The sequence below is a fragment of the Pongo abelii genome, chromosome 13 (genome assembly GCF_028885655.2).
Source record: "Pongo abelii isolate AG06213 chromosome 13, NHGRI_mPonAbe1-v2.0_pri, whole genome shotgun sequence".
Classification (NCBI taxonomy): Eukaryota; Metazoa; Chordata; class Mammalia; order Primates; family Hominidae; genus Pongo; species Pongo abelii.
Genome location: NC_071998.2, coordinates 55,223,107 through 55,242,090, shown reverse-complemented (window position 1 = coordinate 55,242,090; position 18,984 = coordinate 55,223,107). Strand labels below are relative to the sequence as shown.

General features: G+C 35.0%; 1 protein-coding gene and 1 pseudogene across 12 annotated transcripts in view; one reads left to right on the top strand and one right to left on the bottom strand.

Moving 5' to 3' along the window:
* The window catches only part of RFX3 (regulatory factor X3), a 314,864-nt gene that overhangs the window by 247,047 nt on the left and 48,833 nt on the right, over positions 1-18,984 (bottom strand). The window contains exon 2 of one of the 12 annotated variants that reach the window (XM_063714234.1): positions 5,661-5,714. The exons of 10 other annotated variants lie outside the window; for them this stretch is intronic. In XM_063714234.1, the coding sequence (XP_063570304.1) occupies positions 5,661-5,664 (4 nt within the window). In that variant the 5' untranslated portion in view covers positions 5,665-5,714. Of the gene's footprint in view, positions 1-5,660; positions 5,715-18,984 lie in introns of those variants that run through there. One more of the 12 variants, XM_054519987.2, reaches the window with a different exon arrangement.
* On the top strand, positions 5,863-6,564 carry LOC100457109 (uncharacterized; annotated as a pseudogene).

Here is an 18,984-nt window from a genome sequence, read left to right as displayed (position 1 = left end):
TTCTATAGAACTGTAACTGAACACTACAGGCAATGAGCCAACACTTTTAAATTTCATCAAGCTCTAGTGCCAGGTGACAACTGTTTGCTGTGACATGATTTATGCAACACATTTCATCTAGTTATCTCAGAATCAAAGGAATTTTACCAAGGGGTTCTCATTCAGATAAACAGGAAGAATTTCCACCCCAACCACATCTGTGAAAAGTGGAAGACACATGGTAAGTTTCAGGACAAGATCCCACTGATTAAATTCTGAGAATAAAGGACTGGAAAACCTAAAATTGGAGCACTTACTGGGCACCCCTCTATTATGAAGACATTGTTTTACATTTGGATGCAGTGAGCTAACTAAAAAGCGACCTGAATCAAAATAAATTTTATGAATAATAAGTGAAAGTATACATAATACATAACAATACTTATTTATATAACTTTACATTTCCATAGACACACTCATGAGAGTCAGAATTTTTTGTTTTGCTCTTCCCTTTTTGTTCTGTGCTGCAGTAATTTCATGGGGATTCTTTTCCTTCTCAATCTTCTCTTGAATTATCACTTCAGCCCCTAGTTATCTCATCCTACTACATTCTTATCCATTTTACTCAGAATAAGTTATAGTTTGATAGAAGGTAGAATTTAAAAGAGGACATCTTCCAATAATAACTCTAATACAATTTCATTTTGAAAGTATTTTACCTAAAGAAGGTTATCATCTATGTTATCCATGGATGGTGAGAGTATGGGCGTAGTTCCTTTCCTCTTCGTAATGTATGTGTTGCTTTTGTAATCGAGGAAAGGGGTTTTAAATAATGATATAGTGACATGATGGAGAAAAAAAAACTTTATTATAACAAATGTTCAACTTCAAAAGATGGTTGGTTACATATCAAAGGACCCTAGTCTGGCATCTTTCTCTTGCCTTCTACCATTACTCTGGCTTACAACCCAGCTTAGACATGAATACACAAATTCATCAGCTTTATTATAGGGAATGTGACAAATTGGACAATGGAAGGCAGGGGCCAATAAAACCCAAAAGTTACAGAACAGGTACTTAGAAAAGATACTAAATCTATTCTGGGCTCTACAAATTAAATTATATGTTACTAAAATGCTCAATTTTCTTATGAGATGCAAATTAAATCAACACCAATTTAAGAACACAAATCCTCTTACACCTCAATCTATGCATGGATGAAACTAAATAATCTAATATTTTAACAACATCACATAATAGATTTAATATTATTTTTAAAAAGTCCTTGTTCCATAAAACAATCATCACCCTATTTGCCCAGTTTTCCTCTACCTTATACTCATCAAATAAGATAAACCAACATTTTAAAAAATGTAATTTTCAATGTTCAATTTTACTTTCCTTAGCTCTAAACTTGAAACTGATAAACTCAGTCATTGTAAAACCTTATTCATGTCACTTAGTTCATTTTGATCTACTTTAAATGAAGCAGGATTTCATAGACTCTCAGAGCTAGTACCTTACCTCCCTTAATCCCATCCCAACCCCATCCCAGGCTTAGGTAGTTATAGGCTACACATGCCCACTATCAAAAAAAAGCTTCAAAACACTGTACTATTTTCTTGCCATTTCCAAGTATACATGCTTCTATTTCTACAGTGAGAAAAGACAATGCTTCCCTAATCACTTAACCAATTTCCTAACAACATATTATTTTTATTATATGTGTAACAGAGAACTATAAACGCCTCTCAATACTTCTCCTGTAGTCTTACTCCAATGTATTTAATGTTCTCACCGATTATTTTTCTTATGACAGGTTATCACAATTTATAAAATCTGGTAGTTTTGGTACATTTTAACATCCATCGCTGAGATTTACTATTTCTTATTTTCTTTCTCATTAATATTTATTTAAAATATTTACTTAATATCAATAATATTTATCTAAACTAGATAGATAAAATACATGTAGCAAATGTTTATAAAGCTCTTCACAAGGTTAAAATTCTAATATTTTTAAATGTATAAGAGAGCAACAAGCTATTTTCATCACAAAAAAATATAAATTGAGTTTCATGTTTGTCACCCAATAAAGTTCACCATTTTTATTCATTTAATCCAACTTCCCAATCATCCAAAACAATTTTAACAGATACCATGTTAGATGGTAGACAGCATTTGAAATCCTGATCCTAAAGTTCACAGAATGTGCTTTGGATGAAAATAGAACAGTTTTAACAGCAACATGTAAAAAGTCATCCAACGAGGTCAAATCAGTGACTAAGCAATCTAAATACATCTATCAGTTTTCTCATCTAAATGGGATACAATTTAAGAACTACTGCAAGTTCAAGGAATAGTTTCCTGCCACAAAGAACTGTTAGTAGAACAATATTATGCTAGAAAAAGAATTTTTTAATTTAATGTAACATAACAATTACCACTGACAAGTTGTTAAGCTGAAATATAAACAAAGTATGACTTAATGAGAATGTACAAGAGACTTCACAAAATGTTTACGTGAACAAAAACAAAATAATATAAGTATTAACATCTGTGAATATATTTTCATATATCATATCTATGGCTTATTGATATTAAATTAATATCCAAAGCTGTTAAATTTTAATTTGCATATCAATTTTTACAAAGGCTTATATAAGCATACCTACATAAGCTATTTTATTTTCTGTTTTACTTTTTGTTTTTACATACAAATAATCATTTGGAGAACATCTGAAAGGGAGAACACACCCTTTAATACATATTAAGATATTTCTTATTTCAGTGACAAGAAATAAGTTGTTTGAGTGCCACAAGTGAACTTTTGTGTTTTCCAATTCATAATTAAGTTGGGATTTACTCCTCCTGAAAATAAAAGAGGCAACATTCTCCAACTCATTTTATGACACCAGTGTTACCCTGTTTAAAAAGGAAAAAAGTGACAAGCATACTACAAGAAAATTTAACTACAGACCAATATCCCTTAGGAAGACAAATAACAAAATATCTGTAACAAAATCCTATCAAACCCAGAAACATACATATAAACAGATAATGACAAAATGGGATTTATCCCAGAATTCAAGGTTGCTTTATCATTAGAGTATCAATCAGGATATTTCACCAGATTAACAGACTAAAAGAAAAAGTATAAGGTCATCTCAATTTAACACTCACTCATAAATAACCCTCAGCAAACTGGCAATTGAAGGGAATTTCCTCAGCCTAATAAAAGGCATCCAGAAAGAAACTATAGCTAACATCATACTTCATAGGGAAGGACTGAATATTTTCTTTCTAATATAAGAGGGCAAGGATATCCTCCCTCCCCATTTTTACTCAACACTGTAGTTCCTAACCAATGCAATAAGGTAAGAAAGATTAATAAAAGGCACACAAATTAGAAAAGAAGTAGTAAAAATTGCCTTTATTTGCAGACAACATGATTGTTTATGCAGAACATTTTTAAGAGTTTACCAAAAATTAAATAAAGCTATTAGAAATAGTACATTTAGTAACATTACAGTGTTACAAGGTCAAAATATAAAAAGTGTACCATACTTCAATACTAATCATATTGTATTTCAATACTAGCATTGCTAATATTGCATTGCTAGCATTACAATAGCATGTGATGTCACTTATAATAGTATTAAATATATAATGGGAATAAACTTAACAAAAAATATATGCAAGAATTATCCACTAAAAACTGCAAGACACTGGTAGGAGAAATTAAAGACCTAAGTAAAGAAAGAGACATATCATGTTCGTGGATCATAACACCCAATATTGTTTAATATATTAATTTTCTTGAAACAGATCTATAGAGTCAACGCAATTCCAATCAAAATCCCAGTAGGCTTTTAAAAATGTATATGAAAATGTAGAGGACATAAAGTAACCAAAACAATTTTGAAACACAAGAGAAAGTGGGAGGACTTATATATTACTTAACTGTAAGATTATGAGCTACAATAATCAAGAAAATAGGGTATTGTCATAAAGACAGTAATTAAAAAATGGAATGGAAAAAAACCCACACATATATATGGTCAATTGATTTTTCAATGAAAACGCTAAGGTAAGTAAATGGAAAAATTATTGTCTTTTTCAACAAATGGAACTGGAACAATCATATACCCATTTGGAAAGATACAACACCTCATATCATATACAATAATTAACTCAAAATGTATCATAAGCCTAAAAATGAGATCATAAGCTACTAGAAGAACATACAAGGCAATCTAAATGATATTCGTTTAGATAAAAATCTTTAGCACTCCACAAAAAGCACAAAGGAAAATATCAATAAATTGGGCTTCATCAAAATTAAAGACTTATTCTTTGAAAAGGCACACTTAAGAAAATGAAAGCACAAGCCCACAGACTTGGAAAAAAAAAATTGGAAAACATATCTCTGATAAAGGACTTGTATCCAGAATATGTAAATATATATACAGAACTCAATATGAAGGAAACAAAGAACTGTTTTTTTAAAACTAGGGGCTGGGCACTGGGGCTCATGCTTATAATCCCAACACTTTGGGAGGCCAAGGCAGGAGGATCATTTGAGCCTAGGAGTTCAAGACCAGCCTGGGCAACATAGGGAGACCCCACTATCTACAAAAAGTTAAAAAAATTAGCCAGGCATGGAGGTACACGCCTAAGGTCCCAGCTCCTCAGAGGGTGAGGTGGGAGGATTGTTTGGGCCTGGGAAGTCAAGGCTGCAGGGAGCTGTGATCATGCCACTGCACTCCTGCCTTCATAAATAAAAATGAAAATAAAAAATAGGGAAATGGTTTGGACACTTTACATAAGAATATATGCAAATGACCAAAAAGTACATGAAAAAATGCTCAAAAAATTAATCATTTTAGGGAAATACAAAGTAATGTAACTGTAATGAGTTACCATTACACCTTCATTAGAATGATAGCTAAAATAAAAAGAACTGTTAATACCAAGTGTTGACAAGGATGTAGAGCAACTGGCAGGAATGCAAAATGGTACAGCCACTTTGGAAAACAGTTTGGCAGTTACTCAGAAAAGTTAAAACATACCCTTATCATATGACTCAGCAATCGCTTCGTACACATTTATCCGAGTAAAATAAAAACATATGTCCATAAAAACACTTAAATTGCATAACACTGTGTCTGTATAACTGTTTTATTCATAATAGCTAAACCCTGAAAAAGAAAAATTCCATCAAATAGTTATCAGAACAACCAAACTGCGGTATAGCCACACAGTAAACTACCACTCAGCAATAAAAAGGAACAAACTGCTGATACATATACAGGTAAAATCTAAAAGAGGCCAGGTGCAAAAACTACATACTGCATGATTCCATTTATATAAAATTCTAGAAACAGCAAAATTGTAGTACTATAAAGTAGATCTGTGGTTGCCAGGAGCAATGAGATGGGGTAAAGGATTGACTACAAAAGGGCAGGAACAAACTTTTGGGAGTGATGGAAATGATCCATATTTGGTTGTAATGGTGGAACTCAATTGTATACATCCGCCAAAACTCATCAAATTGTACACTTAAAATTGGTGAATTATACTGTAAGTAAATTACATCCCAATAAAGCTGATTTAACAAATAAAAGCAATTAAATATATGTTGAAGACTTTTATACTGGTGGGAATGTTTGATAACTTACCCATCCAAGAAACAGTTCCAATTTGTTAGATCTGAACAGGTAAAAATGTAAATACTAAAAAAAAAAAAACATTCAAAAGGTATCAGTGGAAAAGTAAGCGTCTCTCTCACCCCTATGACTTCTATGCCTTTTACCACTTAATTTATATTCACAAGGAAACAATATTGGTATATAAGGACCTGTTCCTAATTAAGGTATCTATATGTTAAAGGGGTACTTTATTAAAATAGAAGAATCACTAACTCATAACAATATGCAGGTCATTCTTTTCCAGAGGGGAACTTTCCCCAAAGCCCTTGCAATCTGAATTATTTATCCCTATAAATCAAGAGTATCAGTAGTCTGACAGCATCTTAGTATCTCACTTCCAACAACCTGCCAATCCTTGTTCTAATATCTTGTGGCAAATATAAACCATTTCTTATATGTTAATCTGTTTTGCTTTTTTTCTTTTTTTGAAACAGAGTCTCACTCTGTTTCCCAGGCTGGAATGCAGTAGCATGATCTCAGCTCATCACAACCTCCGCCTCCTGAGTTCAAGTGATTCTCCTGCCTCAGCCTCCTTAGTAGCTGGTATTACAGGCATATACCACCATACCCAGCTAACTTTTTTTTTTTTTTTTTTTTTTTTTTTGTATTTTTAGTAGAGACAGGGTCTCACCATTTTAGCCAACCTGGTCTTGAACTCCTGACCTTAGGTGATTCACCTGCCTCAGCCTCCCAAAGTACTGAGATTACAAGCGTGAGCCACTGCACTTGGCCCATATGTTAATCTGGATATATTACAAGTTCAGTGAAAATATCCTTAAAGAGTAACTACAAAAATCAAAGCTATTATTCTTATTCTACAGGAGTTTACAGTATACAAAGAAGAGAAGGTATTCAAACAGGGCATTTTTATTAATAATACAAGATACTATATATCTCAAAATAGAGCAGTGAGTGGTAAAGATAGTAAGTATTGCTACGGTGAAAAAAAGAAAAAGCAAAAGTGGACTCAAAGGAGATGGGGGAACTTGAGTATTCCTAAAAATCAGGATTTGAAAAAAAAAGTGAAGGACAGCATTCTTAGCAGGGCAAAGAACAGGAGAATGATGCAGCTGTTACCATATGAACAACATTTTCAGTGGTCAGAGTAGAGACAACATATTTGAGTTGGAAAATAAGAAAGAAATACAAGATTGGAAGTACAGAATTTATTCAAACAGCATTTATTAAGTACCAATTATATGCCATGCATAGTACAGAAATGAGCTGTTTGAAAAGAAATTCCAGACTAAGAAATTTTGTCTTTTTACTCTGTAGCAGGAAAATAGAGTTCTAAAGAACTCATGGCAAGATTTTAACCAATCTTGGCAACAAATAATTTTAAATAACAGAAAAACAGAGACTCAGGAAGGTATACGTATATGCTTAAGGTCATATAGCCAAAATCGAAGCAAAAATCCCACATCTTCCTATTCCTAGCTCCATGCTCCTTGTCTCTACTGGCTATATCCTTTAGTCCTTTTCATTTTCTCAAGCAAATAATAAATTATTAAAAGAAAAAAATGTGATGCAATAAAAGCAATGTTTTAGTCAAATGCATATGGCTAGGTTGTACGGGCTGAATTAAAAGATAAAGAACATGGAAAAAATGAAATCTATTAGTATAGGTTGGCACAAAAGTAATTGTGGCTTTTGCCAATTACTTTCGCACTAACCTAAAGTTACTGTAATAATCTAGGAATTGGTGGTAGCAGTAGGAATGGAAGCCACTGGATACAGGACTTTGTATAAAAAGATTCAATTAGATGTCTTATTTGAAAATACCAAGAGATTCAAAGATAACTAGGTGATTAGTAAGTAGAGCCACTGATAAAATGTAAATGTCAAGAAATGAGTCTATTTTATTGGGGAAATCATCTACCGTGGTCAAATTATAGCCCAAAGTCAAAGATATTAGATCAAACATTTTATAAGTTTCTATCCCTGAAACAGAATAATCCAGTTTACTACCATCCTTGGATCTTTTATTTACAAATACTTATCATTTTCTGTCTAGACTTAAAGCCTAGACACCACCCTCTATCCAACCCCCAGAGGTATTCATATGCATAAAGCCCAATAAGAGTTTATGCCCACTTCCTGGAAACCTCTAAGAGAGAGCTGATATACCTAATCTAAAGAAATATATATATATATACACACACACATATATATGTATGTGTGTGTACGTGTGTGTGTGTGTAATTAAGTCTATCACTGAGCCAAGGCTTTCTTTCAGGGCATCGGGGTTATTTGTCCATCATAAGTAAATGACTAATCTCCATATCATACATTAAGGCTTGCAACTGAGAAAGTATTTTAAAACCTACATAAAGATGAATCTATCTTCCCTCTTACATGAAAATTATTTCTTAAGGAAAGGTTATATTCATAACTTCTTCTAAGGTCCTGAAGAATTCCATTCACTTATGATATTAACTTATTAATGAAAATACTGGACTAGTAGCTCTTTAATAATTATAAATCAAGACATCCAACAGAATAACTAGTTTTCAAAAGAGGATAACAAAGAGGGTGAGGACCAAAGAAGAAAGAGCTAAACCCAAGTAAAGCATATGCAACCTGGAATGGAAAGAACAGAGGCCAATGCTGCTCTTTGCAATGGCCAGTAGAGGCTGCCAGTGTACAAGCACACACAGGGCTTCCCCTCCCCGCCTCCCACAGACACAGAGTTGTCAACAAAATAAGAAACATTTCCGTGGTATAATATGAAGCCCAGCACTCTAGGCTCATCACAGAGCATCATGCAGCAGCAATCACCAAATGTCCTTTCAACCATGGCTTCTGGGTATGTGTCATGGGAACAAAAGAAAGCCAGAATATTTTTTGAGTACTTTTGAAAGATGATCGTATTTAGCTACTGTCTGACCAAAAGAAACCACCAATCCTATGTGATTACCTTTCCAGAAGTGATACCTCAAGTTTTACAGACATGTAAAAATGGGTATTTTCCATGAAAGATAACTCAATTTAGGGCCTTCAAAATCCTTATTTGAATAGATGTATTATTCGGCTTCTTCAAATACAGTGAATTGTTATAGCTAAAGGACTCAGTTACTGAGTACAGAGACATAATTTGATCTAAAATTTGTAAGTATCATTCTTAAATTACAAATACTAACATACTTAAAAGGAATTTATTGATATGTGGCAGTCAGGTGGCATTCTGTCCATCTGTGCCCCTCACCCAGAGCCAAAAACACAAAGACACTCAAGTACACCAAGTGGCAATCACTTTTTAAAACTCATTTCATGAATCTGCTCTACAATTTTAAGAATTATGTATCTGGCCCTTTTTGAGCTCCACAACACTGCTATTTCTTGTAGAGAGAAACTTTGCTGTCAATCACTGCTCCCTTTTGCCACGCAAATATGTGCTGCAGCTTTCACTTGTCATTCCTATTATATGTAATGTAGGCAGCTTAGCACTAAATCAATTTAAGGAACTGCAGGAGTTAAATACATACATTATTATTATGATGACAGAAAAGGCAATGAATGTCTTGCAGCTCCATTTGCTTTCTTTGTTAAGAAAGAAAAAGCTAATTATCTGCAGCTGTCAACCATGAAGACCTAAATCTATTTAAGTCAACATTAGCCTTGGACAACTGAAAATATTTCTCAGATTTTTACCCGATTGTTTTCTTTTTGAAAAAAAAGAAAAAAGAAAAAAAAGAAAAACCACATACTTTCATTACAAAATATTAAACATCTAAAGGGCAATGTAAAAACAAGTTGAAAAATGTAAAACTACACACTTGTATCCCTTTTCAAAACCAATTCATTTAATATTTTTTAAAACTGCCTGTCAGTTTTTCGTAATACCCACTCTCTAATTAGTGTAGCCAAAATTTAGAAAAATGCAAAGCATCTCCACATAAACTCATTAAAAAAACATTCAAGTGAAAGCCCAGACTATTGGTTACAATGAAACTATGTTACAGATGATCAAGGGATAAATTCTGTTCATTTATTTAACAAAAAAAGAAAGAAATACACGTCCCAAGTTGAACTGCTGCAAAAAGACAGAAAATGCATACTGAATTTGTGTTCAATGTAGGAACACAAATATCTTATGCTTCTGTGTTCATATACTATTTCATATACATTATTTTCTTTACCTACCAATCTTCTATTTCCTAGTCTAGTACCATTAGAATCCAGAACTAAATACTTGCTTTTGAATTTTCTTTTTTCAAATTTAAGGATCAACTTCGGTATTTTTCCAGGACACCCAATAAGGATGAAAACAATATTTTCAATAAGTCAAAGATAAAGTCAATATATAAACTATGAAATCTCTCAATACTGTGTTCTAAAAAGTGCACAAAGGTCATTATTCTTGATTGTGAACATAAATTTTTTTTGCACTTGTTTTTACTGGGTCAATGATAAAATATTATTTTCCAGTTTTTTTTTTTGGAACAGTTCTTCTCATGGGAATACACTTAAAACTATTTTACAATTTCACATTAAAATACTGTCCAGTTAGCTTTCAAATAATTTTTTAGACACCAATATAGATAAATTCAACCGTACAAAATCAACAATGAAAGAAAAACATGACATGTGACCCAAAATAATTATAGTTTTAAAAATTATAGTTCATGTTGCAGTGAGCTGAGATCGCACCACTGCACTCCAGCCTGGGCGACAGAGCATGACTCCATCTCAAAAAAAAAAAAAAAAATTATAGCTCATGTGTGAGTCCCTAAACCAGCCTTAAAAAGGAAGTCTTTTCAAAGTACACCTGACCTACAACTCCTAGATGCTGATTTGCCACAAGCACCCCTGCAATATTCAGGGATCACTATTGTAATCCCCAATCTCAAATGTGTCAGAGACAAGAAAGAGAAGGTCAAGAATCATTAGTATAAATAGCATAAAAATCAAACACATCTCAGATCCAAAGAATGATATGCAAAAATGGAGAGCCAGTCAGGTTTAAGTATAGACACAGACATAGCCTATGTGGTAGGTTAAAACAACAATGGTAGGTTAAAACAACAACAACAACAAAAACAGCATAGCTATGTGGCCACAAAATACTAAGTAAATATTTCACTGTCACAAACTAGCAACTGACAGGGGCAAGATTCCATCTCAACTTTTCACAACAAAGCCCAGATTCTTTTCTTTTTTTTTTTTTCGAGACGGAGTCTCACTCTGTCGCCCAGGCTGGAGTGCAGTGGTGCGATCTTGACTCACTACAAGCTCCGCCTACTGGGTTCACGCCATTCTCCTGCCTTAGCCTCCCGAGTAGCTGGGCCTACAGGTGCCCACCACCACACCCGGCTAATTTTTTGTATTTTTTTTTTTTTTTTTTTAGTAGAGACGGGGTTTCACCATGTTAGCAAGGATGGTCTCGATCTCCTGACCTCGTGATCCACCCGCCTCAGCCTCCCAGAGTACTGGGATTACAGGCGGTGAGCCACCACACCAGGCCAAAGCCCAAATTCTTTTCACAGCCCGATACTAGCTCCAGAGTTCTTCTCTGACATGGCTTTACATTTTCAGAAATCTGTATCTATTGTGATTGAGAGACAGTTGCTATCCTTTACAATTGATGATGCTGGTGAGATGTTATCATCTATGCATATAAACAGAGCACAATTGACAAAAGTATTAGGAGGTGATCCTTGTCTTAAAATGAGCAGGATAAGATAGATGACCTTCAAAGGGTTCTTCTAGCATTCTAACATTCTACGAGTAATTTATCTTATTAAGATGTTTGGGAACACATAAAAAATCTCTGGCTATTTCTTTTCTAACTTTCTGAAATCTGTTCAAGATAATAACTCCTACCCCATCACTATTTTACAAAAATTTAAACATAGTATCTACATTAATGTAATTCTCACAAATCTGTGATGTTGATTATTTTATACAGATGAGAGTACTGAAATTCAAAAAGATTGTGGTGCCTTGGCCCAAAGCACCAAATTACCAAACAGCAGAGCAATTCTAAAGGCGAATCTGTCCCACTCACAGCTCAGGACATTTACCCTTATATATATTAGATGCTGCCATAATAACAGCATCCATTTGTATATCACTGTACCTTTGTCACCTGTTCCCTAACTTTGTCCTCAGAACAACCCTGCAATAAAAGAAGGCAAGTAATATCATTCTGGCATCATTTTACAAATAACTGAGTCTCGGAGACTTTAAATCACTTGCTCAAGGATCCTTACAGAGTAATGGTAAAGCCAAGTCTCAAACAGAGGTCTCCTAACTCCAAGTCTAGTGTTTCTTTTGTCACTATATCTGACTGTCAATTACAAGTTTGGCTTCAACATATCTTTGAAACATTTCTATGCCTACCCTGCTTAAACTTGTCTCTCTAAGTGTGAAATTCATTAAGTATAATTGAACTCATGAAAGCATTGTTTATGCTTATGTGTGGCATAATAACTTATGTTCCCAATATAGAATTACGTTTAAAATATATCTGTCTAAGACTTTTAAGAAAATTCTCACCCAGATTTTGAATGATCAAGAATAAGGTGGCTAGTTATTACAAAAAATCCTCCTTAAATACCAGCAAGGGGGAAAAAGGGATGCCTAATTTGGGAGTTTGTTGAATTATAAATCAGCCTGCTCCTTACATCCAATTTATAGAACAGACAGTAGTACTGCCTAGAATTCCGTCTTCACTTCTTCAGAATCTTTCTACCAAATGCACTGCGATTACTGAATGATCTTATTTAGTAAACCAGCTTCTTGCCCCTTCATTAGGTCCTAATCTAAATTGTAGTATAAAGACATAAGGTTTTCTACTCGTGGCTGACTTATGATAAACAGCACTGGCTGGCCATGTGGCCTGATGGGGTCCTGGGACACAGAAGGGTCTTTTTTTGGACTTTATCAGTCTTAGGGCAGGCAATTTATTTTGAGCCAGAAAAATAAAATATAATCTTAGGCCATCTGGTTCTGTAACACACTGTATTTGTTTAGAAAGGTCACTGTTGTCAAGTTATTGAATGTTATCTCCGGAATTGACAGGAAGGGGGAAGTTTTTGAAAGAAGGCCAAGAATATTAAAGCACCGGATATTAAGGTGTAAAGCAGTATTTAAAAGCTTGGGTTTTAGTGTTAAACAGACCACAGCTCAAATCCTAGCTCCAACACTTACTACTTAAATGACCTTGGGCAAGTCACTTTCTTTCTTAATTCAATTTTCCCCATCTATAAAATCTAGATAACACACCCTAGTGAGATATTGTAATGAGAAAATGATATAATACATATATGTCAATAGCTCATAGTTATCATTCAAAATTTATGTAATAATTATTTTCAGTATAATTTTTGTTCTAATTTTTGTTTTGCCTGAAACCAAAATTTTCATTACTTTTATAAACACTTCTCCAGACAGCGAAGTGTAATTCCAATACAGAATCACAATTTATACTATACAAAAGATATGGATTTAGAGCCTATCCCTAACAAAAACTTCAATCTATCTTAAGGATTTAAGCAACATTCATTTCTTTGTTAAATCAGATATGTAGCAACTATTATTTTGTCAGTGAAATGATTGAGTTGCTGTGTCAGTGAAGAATGAATACTAGGCTTATCAAATCCCTATCTGAACAACTTCAGGGGGACCAATACTGCTGTTTTATTGGACAGTTGCTATAGTATCCTGATGTTCCTATGCAATAGTTATTTTCTGTACATTATGTAGTTTTCTATTAATGTTGCACAGCAGTATTACGATCCAACTATTGCAGTAACAAGATGATCCAGAGTTGACTTAGACAGGCTATTCAGGCCCTTTCCTTTTGTGAGATTAGCAATGTGGTTAAAAATATACTAATAATTAAAACACTCATAAAAAAGTAGCTCAATCAAAACTCCATCTAGAATGTTGCTGAGGAGCAACAGTTTCAATTCAGCAGGCCAGAGTCTGGATCGACTTAAATATCCCTTAAGGATCTCAATGGTAGGCAAACACTTCACCTGTGGAATTATCTCCACACATAATTGGATTTCCCAAATCAAAGTAGGCACTATAAGCCAGGGCAAAAGCTGCAGTCTTAGGCTAGAGAAGAAGATTTCCATCTGTTTTCTACTTCAAGTATTAGCTGCTACAGAGTTTCCCCTTTGGTGTCATAGTAACAGGCACATATTTTTAATATGAACTACTGAGTTCTCTTATTTCTCCACAATACTGACCTGAGAGATCTGAAAATCCCTAAAAACATATTTCTAACTCTGGGGTCTAGCCAAGAAGACTGCCTACAGACTAACAAAAGTCTAAAACATGCATATTTAATTAGGGGTTATAAAGACAAATGGATCCAAGAAATGTATAAGCCTATATAGAATAATACACATGAGAAGCTCTCTTGATCAAGCTTCACTTACCCAGCTTGCTATGTAAACCCACATTGTTCATTTCCTCTTTAACCATACTGACAGATGCCCACAGAATACTGAAAACTCACAGCCTGCAGGAGTCTCTCTAGCATGCCCCTCAACACTTCTGCTCCCAGCTGCTGAGCTGTATATTCACCCAGAACAATATTTGTTCCAAAACCTCAACAGGGGAGTTTTATTGTTATTGTAATTAGCTAATTTAATTAAATATCACATAAACCATAAAAGCAAAAATAAAAGGTCTTGTATCTTTAAAAACTAAGTCAAACGCATTGAAAATACTTGATAAAGGCAAGTCACTACAAAACACTGCTGTTGAAATAGGCAAAGATAAGAGAAATATTTTTAAAACTGGGAAAAATAATAAAATGTAGAATATAATGTTTCTCAAAATGTAGCATGGAAGCCAAGCATAGAATACTGAGCCCCACCTTCCATAGTTCCTGATGCTATGAAATTCCCCTGATGCTGAGGCTATGAAATTCCCATGATGCTATGAAATTCCCAAGATGCTGAGGCTGCTGGGCTGGGAACCACACTTTGAGAACCACTGCTCTGCAAGTGTCTCAATTTTTTAATCTATATTAAAGAAATACAGCATAAACTGGATATGATTTGTTATAGATGTAGATTTATATAATATATAAGACTTGCAGTTCCAATCAGCAAGCCTATATTGAAAAAAAGGCCCTTGGTCCTAGTCACAAAAACAGTCTATTTATACATTTTGCACATTTCAAGTTAAAATGTTAGTGAGAAGTATGTAGCACTTTTTATGACCTACCTGTTTTAACTGACTTTTTCTATTAACAGTCAAACTACAAGAACCAATCTCATCAGAAAAGATCCCTTGTCAAATACAGACTATGAAAGTACCACTGAAGTTTCAAAGTTCCTTTACCTTCACCATTTGCAAGAAGGAAACTCCGTGATTGTCTCATTGGTTATAAGACTTCCCCAAAACACAAACTCATAGAAGCTCATAATATCAATGACGCTTTTAAAATTAAAGTTAAAAGGTTTAGTATCACTCTCTCCAATTTATAGATGAGATTACTGACTCAGAAGAAACATATCTAAAAGTCAGCCAGCCAACAAGTGGCAGCCAAGACTCTGAGTACAGATTTGTCTCCAAAAACAGTGCTTATTTTCCCAAACCACAAAATATTGCAGTATAATCTTTAAAAGAATCAAAGACAGGTTTGCAACAATACACCATTAGAACCCTAATCAATCTAAATGTCTGCGAAACAGAAAATGACCAAACTAGCAGCCAGGTATTGTGGCTCATGCCTGTAATCTCAGCACTTCGGGAGGCCAAGGAGGGAGAATCACTTGAGGCAACCAGGAGTTGAAGAACAGCGCGGGCAACACAGGAAGATCCCATCTCCACAAAAAGTAAAAAATTAGCTGGGTGTGGTGACACACGCCTATAGTCCTAGCTACTCAGGAGGCTGAGGCAGGAAGATTGCTTGAGCCCAGGTGATCAAGTCTGCAGTGAGCTATAATTGTGCCACTGCACTACCAGCCTGGGCAACAGAGCAAGACCCTGTCTCCAAAAAAAAAAAAGAAAGAAAAAGAAAAAGGAAGGAAGGAAGGAAGGTAGGTTGCCAACTATAAACAGTTACAAATGGATGATTATAAGCATTATATCTTCATCTTGAACATTGTAGGGTCCAGCCCCACAAGGGTCAGTGAGTTTTTCTCCCCGTGTGCAGAGACGAGAGATTGTGGAAATACACAAGACAAAGAGATAAAAGAAAAGACAGCTGGGCCCGGGGGACCACTACCACCAAGACGCAGAGACCGGTAGTGGCCCCGAATGCCAGGCTGTGCTGTTATTTATTGGATACAAGGCAAAAGGGGCAGGGTAAGGAGTGTGAGTCATCTCCAATGATTGACAAGGTCACATGAGTCACATGTCCACTAGACAGGGGGCCCTTCCCTGCCTGGCAGCCGAGGCAGAGAGAGAGAGAGGGAGAGAGAGAGGACAGCTTACGCTATTATTTCTGCATATCGCATATATAGCGTATGCAATAGCATACGCTATTATTTCTGCATAATATTATGATATTATTTCTGCATATCAGAGACTTTTAGTACTTTCACTAATTTTGCTACTGCTGTCTAAAAGGCAGAGCCAGGTGCACAGGATGGAATATGAAAGCGGACTAGGAGCGTGACCACTGAGGCACAGCATCACAGGGAGACGGTTAGGCCTCCAGATAACTGCGGGCGGGCTTGACTGATGTCAGGCCCTCCACAAGAGGTGGAGTAGAGTCTTCTCTAAACTCCCCTGGGGAAAGGGAGACTCCCTTTCCCAGTCTGCTAAGTAGCGGGGGTTTTCCCTTGGCACTGACGCTACCACTAGACCACAGTCGGCTTGGCAACAGGCGTCTTCCCAGACGCTGGTGTTACCGCTAGACCAAGGAGCCCTCTGGTGGCCCTGTCCAGGCATGACAGAGAGCTCACACTCTTGTCTTCTGGTCACTTCTCACTATGTCCCCTCAGCTCCTATCTCTGTATGGTCTGGTTTTTCCTAGGTTATGATTATAGAGCGAGGATTATTATAATATTGGCATAAAGAGTAATTGCTACAAACTAATTATTAATGATACTCATATATAATATATAAATATATACATATAATTCATATGATATTCATATATAATCATGTCTATGATCTAGATCTAGTATAACTCTTGTTGTTTTATATATTTTATTACACTGGAACAACTCGTGCCCTTGGTCTCTTGCCTCGGCATCTGGATGGCTTGCCGCCCACAGAATATAATCATAAACATCATCTATAAGCTGAACTTATTAAGTGCCAAGAGAGGATCATCAAATATAGGGCACTGGAAGGCAGCTAGTTTATCAGCATTGATGCGAAGTTTAGTATTTATGGACTGCTTGAAAACAGAGGAAGAGATGAAGTAGCTCAGTGACAGCAATCACCATTAAGATGATGCCATTAAACCAAGTCAATTTTAGAAACTAGAGGCAAAGACAAACAGCACCTTATCTCTGCCTTGTAAGATAGTGATGCATTCATGTTGTATTATAAATTCCAGAAGAGAACCATATCTGTAAAACTATGAAGGAATCCATCTTTTATGTATCATAAGCCCATCAATACAACTTTATAAGAATTGCTTCATTCAGTTGTGTTTTAAATAACTGGAGAAAAAAATGTTACAAACAAAAATGCATTTACATGTATTTTTATACATGTCTTTCATAATGCCTGTAGCTACCTTTAACCATTCCTCTTTATTTCTTCACACGGATTAAAATTTACCATTAAGTGTCCTTTCATTTCAACCTGAAAGACTCCCTTTAACATTTCTTAGAGTTCGTGAAAATCCTTTCAGTTTTTATCTATTTGGAAATGTCTTAATTTCACTTTCAGTTTTGAAGAAAAGTTTAGCTAAATAGAGAATTATTGGTTGACAGTCTTTTTCTTACAACGTTGAAAATGTCTTCTAGCCTCCAGGGTTTCTCGTAAGTCAGCTATTAAGCCTATTGAGGATTCTCTGTAACAAGTCATTTTTCTCTTGCTACTTTCAAGATTTTTCTTTAAATTCAACTATGCTGGGTCTAAGTATGGATCACTTTGGGCTTATTCAACTTGGATAGTGAGCTTCTTCAATGTGTAGCATAGAGTAATATTTTTCAGCAAGTTTGGAAAGTTTTCTGCCATTTTTTTTTTTTAATATTCTTTCTGCCTCATTCTCATCTTCTGGGAATCCTATAATGTCCATGTTGGCACAACATTTAATGGAGTCACATAGTCTTTTGAGACTGTTCATTTTTCTTTCTGATCCTCACATTGAATAACCTCTATTGACCTAACTTCGAGTTAAAAGATTCCTTCATTTGCCAATTTATATCTGTTGTTGAGCTCCTCTAGTGAATTTTTCATTTCAGTTATTATACTTTTAAGCTCCAGAATTTCCTTGTTTTTTAATAATTTCTATCTTTATTGATACTCTTTCTCTGGTGAAATACCATTCTGATACTTCCCTTTAATTCTTTAGACATGGTTTCATTTAGTTCTCTGAATGTATTTGTAATCGTGAACTTAAAGACTATGAAGTCTAAAATCTAGGCTCCCACAGGCACTTTTTTTGTTAGTTTTTTATTATTATTTGTCTCTGTGTGTTATATTTCCTGTTTCTTTGCATTTCTCAATTTTTGTTAAAACTGAACATTTTAGGTAATATATTTTAACAAATCTCACATCAGATTGCTTGCTCCACATTATTCCCCTAAATTTTTTAATCATCAGTGTGTTGTTTTTCTTGATGCTGCCTCTTTAATACTTTCATGAACGAATTTTACAGATCCTGTATTCCCTGTAGTGTGTGGCCACCGAGTTCTCTGCTAGAACTTTTTTGTTTTTTTTTTTTAAGGATCTTGTTTTTATTTGTAAGCCTGGCTTCCTAGAAGTCATACCTGGACCAGTAAAATGTAGTAGTCAACCAATGATCATTTAAAAGATTTCCTTAAATGCTTTGTCTATATGTCTTCTACCCTTTGCCAAAGAAATCTTCATGAGAAGTCATACCTTCAAACTTCAGGAAGCTTACAAATAGCACTGATTTTCACTTCCTGTTTACACAGTGCCTCAAGATCAGTCAGAGGTGACATTCTCCTTTCCCAGGTCTTTTCTGGGCATGTGTACAGACTTGCACATTGTACAGCCTTTTAAATACCCAGGAATATGCCAGAGCTTTCCAAAGTTCCCTATAGTTGGCTAGTTCTCCAGACTTTCCTTTTAAATTCCTGGCCAGCTTCTTCCTTTGCCTCAACTGAAATCACAGCCTTAGGCAGTTGACATTTTGCCAACAGTTTGCTATTGTTTCAGTAATGCCCTGGGGGTAAGCTTT